This window comes from Drosophila guanche, unplaced genomic scaffold (assembly GCF_900245975.1).
Source record: "Drosophila guanche unplaced genomic scaffold, DGUA_6, whole genome shotgun sequence".
Classification (NCBI taxonomy): domain Eukaryota; kingdom Metazoa; phylum Arthropoda; class Insecta; order Diptera; family Drosophilidae; genus Drosophila; species Drosophila guanche.
The window spans coordinates 4,917,086-4,935,823 of record NW_022995750.1 but is presented as its reverse complement, the minus strand read 5'-3'; the positions used below and the strand labels follow the sequence as shown (position 1 = coordinate 4,935,823).

Genomic DNA, 18,738 nt, shown 5'->3' with positions numbered 1-18,738 from the left:
TTTTGCACCATTCCCTTACCTTTTTTCCCATTCAAAAAGTTGTCGCTTTTAACGATTTTTGTTGGACGCTTGTAGTATGCTTTTTATGATTTATTTCCACAATTGTCTGTAGATAATGGCTGCATTACGAATGAGCACAGAAATTATTGTATGGGTGGACAAGCTACATACGTGTACATTCGTGTCTGTATTTACAGAGCCATTTCATTGTTTCTTCCGATTTTCAAGCCATTGAACCACACATACAAGTTTACTGAAGGGTGTTTTATTGTTTAAAGGAGCCTCTCAGCAAGTGCTCGCAAGTTTTTAGTAAAATGTAAGCGAAAGTTGGCTTATGAGAAAAGTTTGCCACCCTTTTGGGGTGGGTATACATATGTATGTAAATATATGTATATTTCTATTTTTGTATGTATGTGTGTATTTTTGCCAACCATAAAAGAAAAAAAAAATGAAAATCTCATAACATTGGCAGTCTCTAAGTATAAACAATTTCATTCTATTGGTAAAACCCAGAAATACAAGTCTATATTTTGTAGTACTAATCTTGATCTATACAAGAAATTAAAAATATATACTAAATATATAGAATGCCTAATGCTTTCCATTTCTATAGCAATTAACAGATTGTTTACTTCCCATTTCCCACAATTTTAGTATGCATTAATGATACCCAAAGTTTATATTACACAATCTATAAGTGATTCCAAGAGTACTTTTAATACTTCCCTAAAATATGCAAGAATATTTGTTTTTTTTTCTAGGAATTCGGAAAACCTATTTTACTTCAATTATGTGCAGAAATCATTTTGAATTGTTATAATTGTTTGTATATTTGTATCAAACTTGTGTTAACGAGTAATACTTTTCTTTTTATAAAGTGATTCGCAGATACTCGGCGAATATTCTTCCCCTTATCCTTCTTTAGATATGAATTTTTTTTTCTCTCTCTCTCTCTTTATATTTACAATTTGTTTGTTTAAACAATAAGTAAATTGTAGAATTAATATAAAACGAACAGAAATAGCAGTTTCCAAATGAGCCCTGCTATTATATATAAAATAATTTAGACATTTGACTCAAAAGATTTGAGCCTATCTGAAATCTACATATGTACATACATAATATGTATGTATGTACATTGGTATTTCATTATTTAATTATTCCTGCTGCCCTGGCCAAAATAACATATAAAAAAAAATAAATACATGGAGAATGATCGATATGAGTGTTTTTTGTTGTTGTTTATTTCTGGTGATTAGTTGATGCTTGGGGGAATACCCCAACGGAATACAAATGAGAGAGCTCACACATGGTTTTCAGAAATGTCCGCAGATGTGAGCAACAATCCAAGATTGATATATGATTTAAGTTAATCACTCTGATTGACAGCGGCAGTCAGTAAAGCTTTATTTTCTGGCACTTTTCTTTTAGATGAAAAGGAAGTGCTTTCCTTGAAAGTCGAAGATTTAGATACCCTTGCAAAAATCTGTTTATACTGCTGCTAATTAAAGATTTGTTTTCACACAGTTATTCCTCATTCCGTTTGGTATTCCTTATGTTTCAGCCCATATAAACTTACATTCGTTGTTGAGAAAGCACAATTGACCATCTTTTCATGAATCCTCCTAAAGCTAGTAAGTCTGCCAATCCCCTTTTAAAATGGGATGCAGCCATTTTTCCCCAAAATCCTCTTAAAGGTGCATACCCTACTTCTTTAACATTTTTAAAGGGTATTAATACTCGTGTTATTAGCATAAGCCTCTCGTAGTTCAACTTCCTTTACGGAATGCCAATGTCAGTGAGTGAAGGAAATGAAAAATTCATAAATTTCTCCTCTCCTTAGAGCTGGAAGGCCACTTAACGGGGGTCGGTGGCCCGCTTCAGGAATGCGCCCAAATCCGGCTCAACGCAGAGGATGGAGGGTTGAAAGTAGCAGAAGGAGATGATTGAAGTCAGGAAGTACCGAGGCAGCTGCAGCGACAGCTGTGCCATCAAATAAAGCTTCAGCCACAGCTCCAAAACGACATTCACATCTCAGCTTTTCGTTCCATTCTATCACCTTTCCCTGAGCAGCATTTCAATTATTTAATTTACTTTCTTTTGCAATTTCACGGCATTTTCCGGAAGGCGGAGGGAAATCTGTTGTAAGAGCATGGCAATTATTTTGTTATCACAACAGCTCTCAGCTTCTCCACTTCTCCTTGCTGCTGCGAACAATTAAAATGGGATTTATTTTAGATATACATATATTCGGTTAACACGCGGCGCATCAATTAAAATCACAATAATCCAGATATTTCTACCTACAGCAATGTTGAGCGTGGAGAGGGCGGTAGATAATAAACATACATATGTACATAGATACATACAAACATATATGTAGATATACACACAAACACAGACGAATGAATCTATGACTCGGTATTTGAGATATTTTTTTTCCCTTTTTTTTTATTTGTGGGTGGCGGAAGCTGAAGCTGAGGCCGCCGCCACACGAAGGCTTTTCCCCCCGTAGAATCTCTCCCTGTTTCTGTTTTTCCAGGTGTACATTTTCAACTTACAAATTTCAAGTAAACACAAAATAGGAATCCGTTTGTTCGGGTTCGCGGGTTGTTCGTAATTTTTATAATAAATAACAATCTTCAATGAATAATTGCTTTGGGAAATTATTTTTGTTTGCGGTGGGCAACATTAGCACTTTGAAGTGGAGATTTTTCTTATTTTTTGGGGAACACGGCCCCAGAGACACGAACCGACGCGAACCGACGAAAGGCCGACCTATAAACGTCTAGCAGTTAAATGAAAATGCTGGAAAAGTTCTCTATGTCGAGCCAGAAAGCTCAGGTCATAAGCTTTTCCAGAGCTTCCACCGCCGAAATGTCCAGCTCTCTGCTCCAATTTTGAGTGGATTCGGAAAGCAAAAGCACTCTTCCTTTCATTCATGAGGCTGGTTGATGTTGTGCCTGCCTGTCTTTCCTTCTTCTGCTCGTTCCACACTCTTGATTCTCCAATCACTCAGCTAAGTCTACGCATCAACGCTTGGAATTAGCCTTGTTAGTGCTGCTGCTGGTAGTAGTTTTCTGCTGCCTGTGCCTTCGCTTGAGTGAGTGATTCCAACCCACTGCCATCTGCCCCTGTTGCCAGATGAACATTCATATATTATTTCCTTTTGTTTCTTAGGTTCTTTCATGCGATAAGAAAGCCGGGTCAGGGACACGGCTTAAGAGAGTTTTTAGCCTTCTTTTCTTGTGGATAATTCATTTGAGACATATGTACATATGTAAATTCCCACCTCATGTGCAAAAGATGGAAGCAGTTGGCACCGATACTGTTAGATTGACACTGGAACATCATTTTGAGCCGGAATATGTGTATATGCCTCGAGCATCCTATGGCAAATGAGTTTATTATTTTAAACAAATGCCTCCTTGTGGTATATGATCCTAAGATCCTATTTTAAGTTATAAACAGCCCGAGAGTACCAAAGATTGAATACGATAAAAAAAACCTAAGAAATAATTGTAGTTCCTGTAAAAGTTGTTAAAATATACCTGAAGATAAGATTACAGGGTGAAGAAATATGGGGAAAAAAATGCTAAACAACTCCGTTAATTCTTAAAATAAATGTATTTTTTTTAAATAAGAATACAACTTAATATTAATTATTCCCCCGGACAAAAATTGCCGCCTTCCCGTCACATCGGTTAGCCCGCGACTAAAATTTAAGTTATAATTTAAATATATTCGCATGACTCCCCCGCTATCGGGCTGTCAAATTAGATTGAAATGATAATCATCGAGTGCTCAAAAGGCAATCAATTAAATGGTTGGTTAAATGGATTAACTAACGTTTCGCTCGAGTACGAGTACTCGCTGCGAGAATACACTTTACATGTAGCCGGAAAAACCATGAAAATCAGCCAAGCAACTAAACGGAAAGCTCTCTCGGTGGCGTGGCCGTGGCGATAAGTGGAGCGTATCACATGCGTGTGAACCGCTGCGAAAGAGCTACAAGTGGCACCGCCAACGTCGCTGCACACGCAGACAGAGGCAGAGGCACTGGCAGTGGCAGCAGCAGAAACAGCTGCCCGAACACGTGTGTAAACAGCTGGAGAGGCGAAGGAAAACAGCAAAGAGTAAAGCACAAAATAAAGATGGATTGGATGGAATATTTGTTTACATGCACCAGGCGCAGGCGTAGCTTAGCTTTCAACAAGCTTCCAAATAAGCTTAAAGCATGAAAGCTTATGGAGAGCACAAGAAAAAGTTCGAAAGGATTTTCAGTTGTAGAGCAAGGCGCAAAGCGCCAACTTGTGCCCATCGAAAGGGACTAATTTCGGTTTACGGAACGGAATCCTCGAGCACTCGAGGCGGAGTCTGTCGAACGGAAGCCTTGCCTTGCCACACGCCACACGGTGCGTATGGCAGCCAGCAGCATCATTCGATGAGAGAAACGAATCCTGCTTTGTGTGTGACTTTTGTGTGATGCTGAAAGCTCTCAGGCTTTTCCTTAGTTGTTTAATAGAAAAAATAGAAAATTTAGAAAGATTAATTTTCCAAATACAATAAATTCCGAGTTAAGAAAAGGAAATACGGAGTCTTGTATCCTTGTACGTGTGTGTTGAAAGTTCTCTGCGTGTATCTCTCTCTCACTCTTCCTCTCTTTATCTGCGTGATTGTGTGTGTGTGTGTGTGCGCAAAAAGAATAGAGAAAGCAAAGCATCCCGTAGGAGTGGCACACAAAAGTGTTTGCATAACTTAAAGCCCTGCCTCCTGCCACTCCCGCCCACTCGCCCCTGCTGCTGCTGATGTCCCTCAAGCCAATAACTTGATTAGAGGCGCCTCACCACACCCCGCCGCGAAAATCATACAAAAAGTGAACTCAAGAGTGAAAACAGTAAAAGGATTAGGATATGGATGCCATAATAGTTATGGACACGTTGGCATCCTGATGTAGTACCACGACTGCAAATGGTGTCTTCTTAAGCGACTTCTTTTTTTGATTGAAAGGTGTGGCTGCTGCTTCTGGTATCCCCTTCATAATGGATCCCTCAATGACATCCCAGTGCATTGTTAGGGCCATCGTAGTTGGTGTTATCATTATCCTTGTGTGTTTCTTCATCTACATGCTGTACCTGTGGGCCCTGGCGCCTCTCTTTGATAAGGTGTTATACCCCCATCAAAGAAAACAGCGAAATTTCCCTTTACATACGAAATTACCATTGTTCGATAATGATCCAAGATTAATGCCATTGTTTAATAGTTCCTGGTTATCGGGAAACGCAACTTCAAATAGTGCATACGATTGACAAGCGAAAGGATTTTTCGCAAGAAAACTACATAAAGTGTACATAAAACATACAGACTTATTTCTATGGAAAGCTGTTAGAAAGTTACATATGTAAAATGTTTTGAGGGTTACTAAATCAACAATAAAGAAGAACAATTTTCCAAAGAATAAAAAATGTTGTGTCTTTAACTGATGTGAAAACCGATTTTGAAATTAAAATATTTTATTAAAAGAATTATAATGTGAAAGATCCTTAAACGAATAGCTTACCTTAGTATCTTAGTCTCAAGAATGCAAACGATAATTACTCAGCTAATTTATATTTTTCATTTAACTTTTCTCTCTTTTCCTTTATATTATTTTCTTTATGTGCAGTGAAGCAGAGAGCAAGCAATCTCTTCAAATATATGCTCTATTTTTTCATTGAAACCTATATAAATAGTTGCCCAAGCCCGTCGAATCGAATCGAATGACTCTGGCCATAAAGCACTTATCCCCAACAATGAAGAGAAATAAGAAAAAAACGTGGAGACCATCAATGGTGCAACGCTTGAAATCATGCACAGAGTGAGGGCTCCGAAAACTGGGGCCCTGGCTCAAAGGTCTTATCATCAGTATTCCTTAAGGGATGGGGATTGGGGGAAGCAGTGAAGTGGAATAGGGCATACATATGTTTTGGCTATTCGTGTGTGAAAAATGGTTGTGTAAAATTGCCTACGAAAATACGAGTATGGCTGTAAAACACACAAAAAATATCGAATGGAATTGCGAACACTTTAGCAAAAGTCCTGGGCTTCTGGACGGACATCCTTGACTTGGTTATTAGCTTAGATGGCTTTCCCCTTCTAAGCCACAAAACGGAGCACACAAAGAGCACAATGAATTGGGGCAAGAAAAAGGGATAAAAGGTTAAAGCAACAGGGCGTAGATACAGGGCGGACTCCCAGACAAAGTTCAAAAGTTCTTCGGGCTGGGGACTTTCTTGATTGAAGCTTTTGTCTGCCGCCAGACGACAACGAAGACGATGACTCTTCTGGGATTTGTTGTTGGCACTCAAATAGGGGGCACAATTCCCATTTATATTTTTGTGTACAAATTCAATTATCTTACAATTGGCCTAAGGACGAGCCAGGACGATCGACTTGGATATCCAGGATATCCTCAATTTAAACAGTATCCGATCCGATGCCAACACAGAAACATTGAAATTCAATTTGCAATTTGATGAACAATGAAAAAAGTCAAACAATTTGCCCTCGCACCTGCTGGACCTTCATTAAAAAGTATCTCTATCTCTTATGTCAATGGAAAAATAGACATTACAAATAGAAAATCGAAAACCGCAAATATTTCAATAAAGCTTTTCATCAAATGCAGGCCGTCGATGTCGAGCATGAGATTCCCTTTCATTGTTGTCTAACTGTCAGTTCAAATTACACTGAAGCCGCCGCTACATCCACATCCACACATCGACACTCGCTTGGGTGGCAGTCAGTTTCAGTGGACTCTCCTCGTCCCACATGCAATCAAGCTCGGAAACTGCATTACATCCCCGCACCCCGAAAGCCCAAAGGCACCTAAAACCACAATGAAAATTAAATGAAATGTTAGCCATGGCACGTACTTCGTGGGCTATATTAAATAGTAAAACAAAACCTGTCAGCGCAAATTCTATATATCGTCAGTCCGCACTGGGAATACTCTAATGGATATCATTAGAAAAGCAAATAAGCCTAATTAAAAAACTATTCTTTGAATCGATTTCTTGATAAAATTGTAAATCATCCGTCACTTGAAATGGAGAGACTATTTAGTAAATTCTTCTCTGGCCACTCATTAATCCACAGATGGTTTTAAACTTTCTACAAACTATAGTTAATCTGAACTTATTTTATGGGATACCTAGTATATAAACAGTAAAATAAACAATCATTTGTACGTTCATACATATATGTAGGTATTAAATAGAGAACAAACAAAGTGAAATTGACTCAGCTGCTGACTAAGATCTGGAGTTATCTCTCCCAGCTTAGAGGTAATAAGCTCGGAGATTAATTAATAAATAAGAAATTTAATAGCCAAATACAATTGAAATTGTATAGTTCATTAAGTGACATCTGACCTACTCATTCGATTTCTGCATTTCCAATGAACCATTTAGGGTATGGGATTTGAATCAATGGAAAAGGAGAGTAACTGTAGCTTTGTAGCTGAAAATTAAGAGTACTCTGTTGGAGAGTCTCCTGAACTTGAGGGTTCCCTGGAGGCCATGAGCCATGAGATTCTCTAGAACAAAAGCTGCTGAAAGTCTAATCAACTATTTATAGGGATTAATAAGAAATGAGTGCGGTTGGTGGAGAGATGAGAGAATGAACACTGATGAAATGAGTGCGAGTAGAAAAGTGAAAACTACTTAGTAGTTTAGGTAGATTTAAAACAATTGTAGAATCATTAACACAAAGGGTTTTCATTACAACAATTATTATTAATAATTAACCGCCATAAAGCAATTAAAAGTGGTACTCTAGTAATTATGTGTTAGAAGACACCCTTTCCCCTATGTGTGTGTAATGCAGCTCTTTTTCTCAAGTCTGACCCTTGTCTAGTCTTTGAAAGGTCTCTATTGAAGGGCTCGAGAGAGGTTCACCTGGGGCAAAAGCACTCAAACACCAACACAGCTAAGCCACAAGCAACGGAGAACACTTTTTTCAACATTCATGTCTGCTCCATTGATAACCACACGACCTCCACACACACATACTCTTGTTAATTGCAATGAAGTGTGCTCGGAGTACTTTCAAAAAGGGCAGGGAGGTAGAGGAAAGCAGAGAGTGTACGAATGAGTTGCTATGATGTGGGGGCATACTTTATTTATAGCCTGAAATTGTCGTTTACACAATTCAATGTGTTCCAGAAATCTCCAGGGAGTGCGGTTTGCGGTCCGCCTGTGCAGAAACAGTAAGCAGAATTGAGAGTGTTCCTAAAATCTTTCCCAAAAATTTCAAAAACTTTTACATCAATATTTTATGTAATAAAGATTAAATTCAAGCAACATTTTTTTCAAATGAACCAGAGATCTCTTTCTTTAGATTTTAAGAACCGCCACAATTGAGTGCTGTGTTTTCTGGTTGCGGGGGAGCGGTTTGCGGTACACCAATAATTGCCTACGGCAACATCAAGGCTTTAAAATATTTTGGTTGCTTTTGAATGGCTTAGCGGTTTTCGGAACGTCCGCGAGTTTGTCTATTCATGTTAATTGCCGGCGCTACCCAACCTTAAACTTTGGCGCTCCATTCAGCTGCATTACACATAATCAAGGTGCATTAAATTAAGGTGGGTTGTTGCCACAGATACGAGGGGTTAAGGGCAGAAAATGTTTTCTTGGATGTCGAGAGATTGCCGAAAGGGACATATTTTCATTAAATTTGTTGTACTGAAAAGTGAGTCAATTCTGCGCCCCTTATATAAATGCAATCTGAATATGAAGAATACCAATTTGTGAACGTGTTTGTGTGTGCACTCTCTCCAGATCCAATCATTGATTTCCACTGAGAGTTTAATTGACTCTCATTACGTGTCGGTGTCGTTGTGATTGTGTGGTCGTATTAGCTGTCGTTGCATTAATAAATACTTGTGTGCGTTCGTGCATGATTGCAGTAAATTTGTGCAAAAATTCTGAGTGGAAAAGCAATTTTTATGCCAAGCAATTAAATTGATTTCATCGCGTGCAGCTGAAGGAAAAGCAGCATCAAAATATTCCACCTCCCTCTCCCTATCTGCACCCAGCAGCCATTCAACAGAACTCTCAGTTGACTGCAGGCAAGAAAGCTCTACTGCTCTCTCACTGCTTCCCCCGCCGCTCTCTTGGACCAGGCAGTCAACAATGTGGCGCTTAATTAAACACGCGTCTGCCTCCTCATCTCTCCTCACCACTTCTCATTCAAGATAAGTGCTGGCGGTGGGAGAGTGAGAGAGAGAGAGAGTGCAAGGTGTTCTCTGCATTGCAATTGATTCTGTGGGTGGGAGAGTGAGGCTGACGGAAAAGGTTTTGGTTTGAATAGAGGACGTTTTCCGTTTGGTAGTTGTTTCTTCTGTTCAGTGCAATGTATCAAAAGAGGGAGAGAGCGAGTCAGTTATTCTCAGAAAGGTTTTTGTGCAGCCTTTGATTTCTTTTCTATTATTCAACGGTACCCACTAACAGTCTGAAATGGGCGTGACGGTCGGCCAGATAATAGTTATCTATATAATTAGCTTGATATGAAAGAGCGCTTATTGTCTGGATGGAATGGATGATGACCTACTTTAATCAGCGGCTAGCCCTTTGGGAAAACCTGTTAAACCAGTGCGCAAAAGAGCAACAGGTTAATACTGGTTTTAAACTTATTCTTTATAATTAAAGGGCTGTACTTACAGATCGCACTGTATTCCAAGGGTATTCAAACACACAAAAAAAACTGCTTCTGGTTTGCTCAGCCACTGATTCATCCAGCCAAACACGAAATGGCATACAGCTCGTAAATCGAATTTGATTTGAATATTTATTTGATTCAAGCACTTGAAAGAACTTTAATATATTTTCACCTTGAGTGCGCGCACTTAACCACAAAAAAGAAGAATAATAAATAAAGCAAATGGCGTTTAGACTGCGGAAAGCGAAGCGATTGATACCCTTATAGGAAATTCGTTTTCACGAGAGGTTTATTATTTATTCTTTCAATTTTGACTTCTATTGACGAGAAATTGAAAAAACACTTTTAACCACAGCTTGCTAATTTTTTGTTAAATTATCATTGGTAACACTCGTTTTCATCTATGCCAATTCACAATCACAATACCTTCACTTGTGAGGGTACAAAAAACCGCATATTATAACAATAACAATGCTGCTTGAAGAACGAGAGAAGAGCGGGTTAAAGAGCGGCTACAAAAAGTGGGTACAGAGTCAGAGAGAGAGGTACGGTTGTCAATAAGAAAGACACAAAACGTAGAAAAAAACACGCGACAAACAATTCCGGTTAAAAGAAGGAGAGGCAAAAAGCGAAAAGAGCTGACAACAACGTCAACAATTGGGTTTCCCTTTCCCGGCCCGCGCACCACTTCTCCAGCCAACAAGCACCAGCGTAGCACCAGGCAAGGCAAACCAAACGCGCAACGCGATGGGCAATTTTTCATACGTTTCCAAAATTTCAATTTTTCTCACTTTTCCACTGCACATTTCCAATTTGTGGGGCACGGCTTACGCCCACCGCCGGCAGGCCAACGAATTGGCCATTATTTGAACCATAAATTAGCTGCTTAAAGCGTATGAAATTGTAATTTTCCAGCACACGAACTGAACCGATTTTGTTGTTGCGCCCCGTTTTGCCAGCGTATGCGTAGATAAGGCGGAAAACAGCAACGACGTCACAACGGGCAGCACGACCGAAACACGTCCGACCGACACGATAGAAAAAAACGAAACAAATTCAAATTCATTGAAAAGCAACAAGTGCTGCCAGAAAGCTCTGACCATATGATCGTGCACAACGCTGCCATCACGTCCAATATTATATTTTTTGGACGATCTGGCTGGCGAAACGGAACTTTTTTTCATCGATGCGGCGGTGCAGTGATCTCTTGTCTTTAATTCGTTTAAATTAACATTCAAAATTATCTTGCCATTGCAGAAAATGTCCAACGTTTGGGTGGAAAACAATTGAATCACATCACACACAAAAGCCACATTTCCCCCCCAAAACAACTTTGTGCCCAACAATATGGCTGCCTCTGCTTTCCCTGCCGTCGCTCGCTTTGTTTATCGCTGCCTTTTGTTCGCGCCTGCCATTGTTGTGGGACTCCTGCTGACGCTGCCAGCAATTGCCGGCGCCCAAAGGCACACAGCATCCGATAATCCCTCGACATACAATATTGGAGGCGTATTGAGCAATTCCGAGAGCGAGGCCCACTTCCACACCACCATTTCGGTAAGAATTTAGGCCTGTTAGCCAGGCTAACTGGATTCCCAATCGGATTGTCTACTGTAATGCTTCGCCTTCCTTCTTCGTGCAGCATCTCAACTTTGATCAGCAGTATGTGCCGCGAAAGGTCACCTACTACGACAAGACCATCCGCATGGACAAGAATCCCATCAAGACGGTCTTCAATGTGTGCGACAAGCTCATCGAGAATCGGGTAAGCCATGCGATGCAGAATGCAATTATGCCTCCACTTCCGTTTGTGCCCCAATCCTCTCCACTAGGACATCTCACCAGTGGGTGCTTTTGGTTAGCATCATTTTAATAATTCAACAGGAAATGGTTCGGAAATAGCCTGATGACAGACGGTAATTTGATTGTGAATATCTTGTGGATGCCATTCTTTGGTTGGCTAGTTATAAATGGGTAATCCCAGTGATGATGTACAATTGACAGTAATACAGCTTTCGAGCCCATAATTTGTTCGTAAGCACCACTCGGATATATTTCGGACCGTCTGGCTACTCCCACTGTAATTTTATGATCATCCATGCTAATTTTTTCGCTGATCCGGCAGCTCTACCAGCACAAACAGTATAACCAAAATTCATGGCTTTAGTTTTGAGTTTTAATTCAAAAGTCATGCGTGTTGTAAAGGTTTAAAATCTCTGCCATTGCCCCCGCCAACCATGCACTTTTGCACCACATGCACTTGCACTTTTTAGCGGCAAACTGATTAGAAGGCTATTAATCAGCGCAGTCGTTTACAAGCAAAAACAAAAAAAAAGATTAATGATGAAGATTTTACAAGCGTGTCCAAGTGCATTGCACCCATTGCTAAAAACCACTCAAACATCCGCACATGGCAAGTTTTTCGGCCACGACCACCGTCCAACTACTGGGATCGTGCTACGCATTCATCAATCACATATCGGCGCACATTTATCTGGAGCAGTGGCTGTGGGAGTGGGTCTGGGTCTGGGTCCAGGAGCATAACCGTCTACGCCCACTAGGGCAGGTCTAAATCAATTCGCTGCCTGTATTCGGGAGCGGACATTTGTCATCATTAATGCCAAAGTGAATTTATCATCGTTTGGGCAAAAGATGTGCGTCCATTTTGAACCTTTCATTACCAGGCGAAGGAAACAAATCAACTGTCATTGACTCCTGTGGGGGTTGCCATAGCCTACAGTGTGGCTCAAAACCATCAGACATGGGAAAGTTTGGAAAAAAACTCGGATGAAGTCCACTAATAGAATCACTCCGCTGGTTTCAATCTGAATTATTATAAGCGATATAGTTCCATCCCCTCCTAATAGTTATGTTCCGCACTGTACCTACTTTTTCTGGGCATATTTTTTGCGAAGCCAATTGAACGCCCTCTCGGCGCCATTTACACTTCCGCCTGTTTGGCTCTGCCTTCCCCCTGTCGCACTCCTTCGTCACACTTTTCTCCTGCCATTTCCCTTGGCATTGCTCATTTCCACTGATTTGATTTCCCACCTCGTGTTTTCCCCCAGGTGTATGCCGTAGTCGTTTCGCATGAGCAAACCTCTGGTGATTTGTCGCCAGCGGCTGTAAGTTACACGAGCGGATTCTATTCAATTCCCGTCATTGGCATATCCTCACGGGATGCGGCCTTCTCCGACAAGAACATCCACGTCTCGTTCCTCAGAACCGTGCCGCCGTACTATCACCAGGCTGACGTCTGGCTGGAGATGTTGAGTCATTTTGCATATACAAAGGTAATGTCGCGCTTCCTCCGGTACTCTTATTCCTACCAAAAATATGACTTATTGACTCATTGAATTTGTCTGCCTCAATGGCGGCGACAGGTTATCATAATACACAGCTCCGACACGGATGGACGTGCCATATTGGGGCGCTTCCAGACCACATCACAGACCTATTACGATGATGTCGATGTGCGTGCCAACGTTGAACTGATTGTAGAGTTCGAGCCGAAGCTGGAGAGTTTTACAGAGCACCTTATAGACATGAAGACAGCCCAGTCGAGGGTATATTTGATGTATGCCAGGTGAGTGGGGTACTAATGGGTATTTAATTTAATTTCTGGACGGATGGTTTGATGTAAAAGGAAAGGCATTATAGATCTATTAATTTGCAATCGAAGCCCAGAAACCATAGTTGCCATTGGTTGCCCCTTCAGAGTGTTTATTAGTTGACTTTAAATATTCAATTTTAATTCACAAAATGTCTGGAATTATCTACTACCTAACATACGCGCTTGGCTTGGCAATCGCTGCCACTTATGGCCACGAAGCGAGCATTTATTGCAACGACTGTTCAGCAGCAAATGAAAATTGTAAAATCAGTGAATTTGGACGCAGTTGCAGGGACCTGCCCCCTGACTACAGCAACAGCAGTGCCACAGATTTGGGCACCTATAACCCTCTGGAGCATGGCCACAGTAGCAGTAATCTAGCCGACTGCATTCCAGAAGGTATGAATGTACTAGGTAAAAAAAAGAGATACTTCAATCTCTAGAAATCCTAAAGATGCCTTAGACCTCGTTACAGAGAATCACTACTTCTGTTGCACTTGGTCCAAGGAGCTTGGCTGTCAGCAGATCAAATTCACGTCCCACCACCTCTTTGTGCAGTGCAATTGGTGTGTGCCCGAGAAGGTTCCCGCTAGAAAGGAAGATTATCATCGTTGTCCTTGCAACAAATGCCCTGGGGAACTGTGCGACGGCACCTGTCTCATTGCGCTTGGCCTTTCCTTCTATGGTGTTTTCAAACGCTCTTTGATTTCCGCTTAAGAAGGATTCCGCCTCTTGCCGGGAGATGCAGACAGTCATAGCACATTTCTGACTAAAACAATTGCATTGGAGCTGAACAAGAATCAGAATAAATGAACAAAAATAAAATGTATTTGCAACAAGTCCCCGCTTTATGGTTTTCTCTACCACAATCGCACTTCCTTCTCGTTTATTTATTTAAAATTTCACCCACAACCGCCTGAAAAATGTCCTGGAAATGGGGTGGCTTCTGCCATTTGCACATGCCATTTGGCATTCAAAAAATTATCATAAGCGCTCTGGTTATTTATGCACTGGTTTATTCTCTCTCTCTGTGCAGCACTGAGGATGCCCAAGTCATCTTTCGGGACGCCGGCGAGTACAACATGACCGGGGAGGGGCATGTGTGGATTGTGACGGAGCAGGCGTTGTTCGCCAACAATACGCCGGACGGAGTGCTGGGCCTCCAGCTGGAGCATGCTCACAGCGACAAGGGACACATTAGGGTAAGTGTGAGTGGGTCCCGCCACTGATTCGAGCCTCCATTATGCATGATGTGATTTTCATCTGACAGGACAGCGTTTATGTCCTGGCCTCGGCCATCAAGGAGATGATATCCAACGAGACCATTGCAGAGGCGCCCAAGGACTGCGGCGATTCGGCCGTCAACTGGGAATCGGGTGCGTCATTGGAGCCGTGATCTTTCCTAATTGGGGAGCCGTTCTAATGTCACCTTTGCAGGAAAGCGTCTGTTCCAGTACCTGAAGAGTCGCAATATTACGGGGGAGACAGGCCAAGTGGCGTTCGATGACAATGGCGATCGCATCTATGCCGGCTACGATGTGATCAACATACGCGAGAAGCAGAAAAAACATGTTGTGGGAAAATTCAGCTACGATAGTGTAGGTTCTGCAGAGATACTCCAGCTTAAGATAATACTTTAATGATTAAAGATCCTTTTTTTCTGCAGATGCGTGCCAAAATGCGAATGAATATCAATGACAGCGAAATCATTTGGCCAGGCAAACAGAACCGCAAGCCGGAGGGCATTATGATTCCCACTCACCTGAAAGTGCTGACCATTGAGGAGAAGCCATTTGTCTATGTGCGTCGCATGGGGGATGACGAGTTCCGCTGCGAGCCAGATGAGCGACCCTGTCCGCTGTTCAATGCCACTGATTCCACTGGTAAGACTCAGACCTGGATCATTCACTGAGAGCATTCCTCTAACTTGTACTTTGTATAGCCAATGAGTTTTGCTGTCGTGGGTACTGCATCGATTTGCTCATCGAACTATCCAAGCGGATAAACTTCACCTACGATCTAGCCCTCTCCCCCGATGGACAGTTCGGGCACTACATCCTCCGCAACAACTCGGGTGCGATAACACTGCGCAAGGAGTGGACGGGCCTTATGGGGGAGCTGGTCAATGAACGGGCCGAGTAAGTTGAATGAAGGGAAACCAATGAAATCCACACTAATCGGGAACTCTCCGACTCTCACTTCGTTTAGCATGATCGTTGCACCATTAACCATCAATCCGGAGCGTGCCGAGTACATTGAATTCTCGAAACCCTTCAAGTATCAAGGCATTACAATACTCGAGAAGAAACCGTCACGATCGAGTACTCTCGTGTCTTTCCTGCAGCCATTTAGTAACACGCTATGGATTTTGGTAATGGTGTCGGTTCATGTAGTGGCTCTGGTCCTCTATCTGCTGGACAGGTGAGTATCTTCCCCCTGCCGAGCACACCATCACCCGCAATCCCCAAAACACTTTCAGAGAGATCGTACATAGTAGTAGCCATAAAATAAACCATAAATGATCGTTGCATTGGACGGTTGAATCGCAGCGATCCGTGCCTGGCTGCTATTCCATTCACCCATTCACCCTGGACCTTCGCTGCTCGAGGATTCGATTAACTCTATGCTTTCTACACTCAGATTCTCACCGTTTGGACGCTTCAAGCTCTCGCACTCGGACAGCAACGAGGAGAAGGCCCTGAATCTCAGCTCCGCGGTCTGGTTCGCCTGGGGCGTCCTCCTCAATAGTGGCATCGGTGAGGGAACACCGCGCAGCTTCTCTGCCAGAGTGCTAGGCATGGTCTGGGCCGGCTTCGCCATGATCATCGTGGCCTCGTATACTGCTAACCTGGCCGCTTTCCTCGTGCTGGAGCGGCCCAAGACGAAGCTGAGCGGCATCAACGATGCCCGCTTGAGGAACACCATGGAGAACCTGACCTGTGCCACCGTCAAGGGCTCATCGGTGGATATGTATTTCCGGCGGCAGGTCGAGCTGTCCAACATGTATCGCACAATGGAGGCGAACAACTATGCCACCGCCGAGCAGGCCATTCAGGACGTGAAGAAGGGGTAACGTGGGCGCCACAGGCCTCGTCCATTTTCGTAGCTGAAATCTATAGAGTTGTATAGTCGCATGTTTGCAGAACGCAGATCTTCTACATCTACTGCTCGTACTCGTGCTCGTACTCGTAATACCCTAACAACAACAACAAGTACTCTTCTCACTCTTCAAACCAAAGAACTTAATCTACACAAATTACCACTGTCTCTCTTTCTCTCTCTCTCTCTCTCTCTCTGTCGCTGTCTCTCTCTTTCTCTCTCTCTCTCTCTGTGTTTCTCTCTAGTAAATATTGTACTCGTTAATGGTATCGTGTTCGAATTGTTCTTGCCCTTCCCCCCGTACTTAAACGACCCCGTAAACCCTTAAACCTTAACTTCTTCATGTTTTTTAATCGTACTTGTTGTACCAATCCCTTGTTAATGAATCCCTCATGATACGTGACTAAAATACGATCTACATGTAATCTATAATCACAGCAAACTAATGGCCTTCATTTGGGATTCATCGCGACTGGAGTACGAGGCCTCGAAGGATTGCGAACTGGTGACCGCTGGAGAGCTCTTCGGACGCAGTGGCTATGGCATAGGCCTGCAAAAGGGCTCACCCTGGACAGATGCTGTAACCCTAGCTATCCTAGAGTTCCATGAAAGTAAGTGCTGAGAGTACACTCCCAGTCCACGGATTGCTAATCTTTCTCCTCTTTAAGGTGGCTTCATGGAAAAGCTGGACAAACAGTGGATCTTTCATGGACATGTACAACAGAATTGTGAACTCTTTGAGAAGACCCCCAATACGTTGGGTCTCAAGAACATGGCTGGGGTGTTCATTCTGGTGGGTGTAGGTATTGCTGGAGGCGTGGGTCTAATCATCATCGAAGTGATCTATAAAAAACATCAAGTGAAAAAGCAAAAACGTTTGGATATAGCCCGACATGCAGCCGATAAATGGCGTGGCACCATAGAGGTATGCGATATTGGGATTATTTTATACTCATTTTATAGACTCATTTAAACCTCTGAAATCATTCACAGAAGCGTAAGACCATACGCGCCTCACTGGCCATGCAGCGACAGTACAATGTGGGACTCAACTCCACCCATCCACCGGGTACCATCAGTCTGGCGGTGGACAAGAGGCGCTATCCACGCTTGAGCCAGCGTTTGGGACCGGAGCGTGCCTGGCCTGGCGATGCGGCCGATGTGCTGCGAACACGTCGCCCCTACGAACTGGGCAAGCCTGGACAGTCGCCAAAAGTGATGGGTGCCACGCCAGGGATGCTCGGAAGGACACGGCCACAGCAGAATGTCTTGCCACCGCGCTACTCGCCCGGGTACACCAGCGATGTGTCTCATCTGGTCGTTTAAGTTAACATTTTTTGCCAATGCATTTAGAAGATAGTAGAAAATACGTTTACTCGTATATCATTGCTCAAATGGGGTTCATGGAGAGTCAGGAAATTGTTTGTTATCGATGTACGACTATGTGTGGAATGGGGCCGGGACCGGGACTTGGCAAAGTTTTACAATAATAATTTTAACCATGCATTTGATCGGTCCGTTCCGGTCCTGTGCCTGCAATAATCTGTTATATCAGAGTCTATATGTATTTACAGAAATTATTGGATAGTTTAATAGGTCAGCATTTATTTGATTGCAGTTAAGTTTGTGTAGTTTTCGATGGATTTGTTAAACGAGAGAGAGATTTAGCAGGGAAGAGGGAACTGGGAATTGGAGTTCCCTTCGGATCGGAATCGGATTGCTTTCAATGTGCTTACTGTTACAACTTACTATCTATATACCCGCTTTAGCTTTTTTCAAATGCTTTTCCATAAGAAAACTTCGATCTATTGTTATTCTAATAATTATTTCTACATATTACATCACAGAACCCACCCACTGTTACAAGGTGTATGCTAAATTATACTTAAACCTTATATACTAAGCTCGAAACATAAAACGAAAGCTCCGATTGCCCGTACAACTTACATATACTTACCTTCAGCTGATCCTGGACAATTGCTAGGATCGGATTTACTACCTAAAACTTACCGAAAAACCTTTTTATTAACCACAAAGTCTTAGGGAGAAAACCTTCAGCAAGCGATGGCCTAAGAGTAGCAAACTAATTAAACAACAAAAACTAAACTCGATGAAGCTTAAATGAAATTTAAATGAAATTTAAACAGAAAACAAATTATATGTATACATATTATATATATATAGTATTATTATATATTATATATAGGTAAGATTCAGTGTGAAGTTAACAGCATGATTGTGGAGCATTCCAAAGGGGAAATTCGTCAAACCAAATACAATTTAGTAGCGAAATATGAATTTTAAATGTTTTGAATGTGTAAACAGTTTAT

General features: G+C 42.1%; 3 protein-coding genes across 9 annotated transcripts in view; 2 read left to right on the top strand and 1 right to left on the bottom strand.

Annotated features, from left to right (window-relative positions):
* LOC117586649 (inositol 1,4,5-trisphosphate receptor) overlaps window positions 1-10,744 on the bottom strand; it is a 23,205-nt gene extending 12,461 nt beyond the window's left edge. The window contains exons 1-2 of one of the 3 annotated variants that reach the window (XM_034276883.1): window positions 10,491-10,744; window positions 9,702-9,885 (exon numbers count right to left, since the gene is read on the bottom strand). The gene's annotated coding sequence lies outside the window, so the exon portion shown is untranslated. Of the gene's footprint in view, window positions 1-9,697; window positions 9,961-10,490 lie in introns of those variants that run through there. The other 2 variants (XM_034276884.1, XM_034276885.1) reach the window with 2 other exon arrangements.
* Window positions 4,295-18,738, top strand: LOC117586653 (glutamate [NMDA] receptor subunit 1). Its single transcript, XM_034276891.1, has 15 exons — window positions 4,295-4,415; window positions 10,957-11,253; window positions 11,339-11,461; window positions 12,765-12,989; window positions 13,080-13,282; window positions 14,346-14,511; window positions 14,580-14,685; window positions 14,747-14,907; window positions 14,976-15,192; window positions 15,252-15,447; window positions 15,518-15,730; window positions 15,950-16,378; window positions 16,847-17,019; window positions 17,077-17,333; window positions 17,402-18,738. Exons 2-15 carry the CDS (start codon window positions 11,047-11,049, stop codon window positions 17,732-17,734), a joined length of 3,009 nt encoding a protein of 1,002 aa, XP_034132782.1. The 5' UTR covers window positions 4,295-4,415; window positions 10,957-11,046; the 3' UTR covers window positions 17,735-18,738.
* Window positions 13,451-14,115, top strand: LOC117586662. 5 transcript variants are annotated; one of them, XR_004574003.1, is made up of 2 exons: window positions 13,451-13,716; window positions 13,773-14,115. XR_004574003.1 is itself a non-coding variant. In XM_034276911.1 (2 exons), the coding sequence occupies exons 1-2, from the start codon at window positions 13,459-13,461 to the stop codon at window positions 14,024-14,026; spliced, it is 492 nt and encodes a 163-aa protein (XP_034132802.1). In that variant the 5' UTR covers window positions 13,451-13,458; the 3' UTR covers window positions 14,027-14,045. The 5 variants fall into 5 exon arrangements, 4 of the variants coding, with proteins under 4 accessions (XP_034132802.1, XP_034132801.1, XP_034132800.1 ...); XM_034276911.1 differs by having other exon boundaries at window positions 13,451-13,708; window positions 13,785-14,045; XM_034276910.1 differs by having other exon boundaries at window positions 13,451-13,708; window positions 13,773-14,045.

Bases quoted from the DNA above. Each gene is read 5' to 3' on its own strand.
- LOC117586662 (XM_034276908.1), top strand. From the start codon at position 13,459: ATGTCTGGAATTATCTACTACCTAACATACGCGCTTGGCTTGGCAATC. The intron at 13,724-13,772 runs GTAAAAAAAAGA...AAGATGCCTTAG, and splicing joins AGAAGGTATGAATGTACTAG to ACCTCGTTACAGAGAATCAC.
- LOC117586653 (XM_034276891.1), top strand. From the start codon at position 11,047: ATGGCTGCCTCTGCTTTCCCTGCCGTCGCTCGCTTTGTTTATCGCTGC. The intron at 15,193-15,251 runs GTAAGACTCAGA...TACTTTGTATAG, and splicing joins CAATGCCACTGATTCCACTG to CCAATGAGTTTTGCTGTCGT. The intron at 15,731-15,949 runs GTGAGTATCTTC...TTCTACACTCAG, and splicing joins GTCCTCTATCTGCTGGACAG to ATTCTCACCGTTTGGACGCT.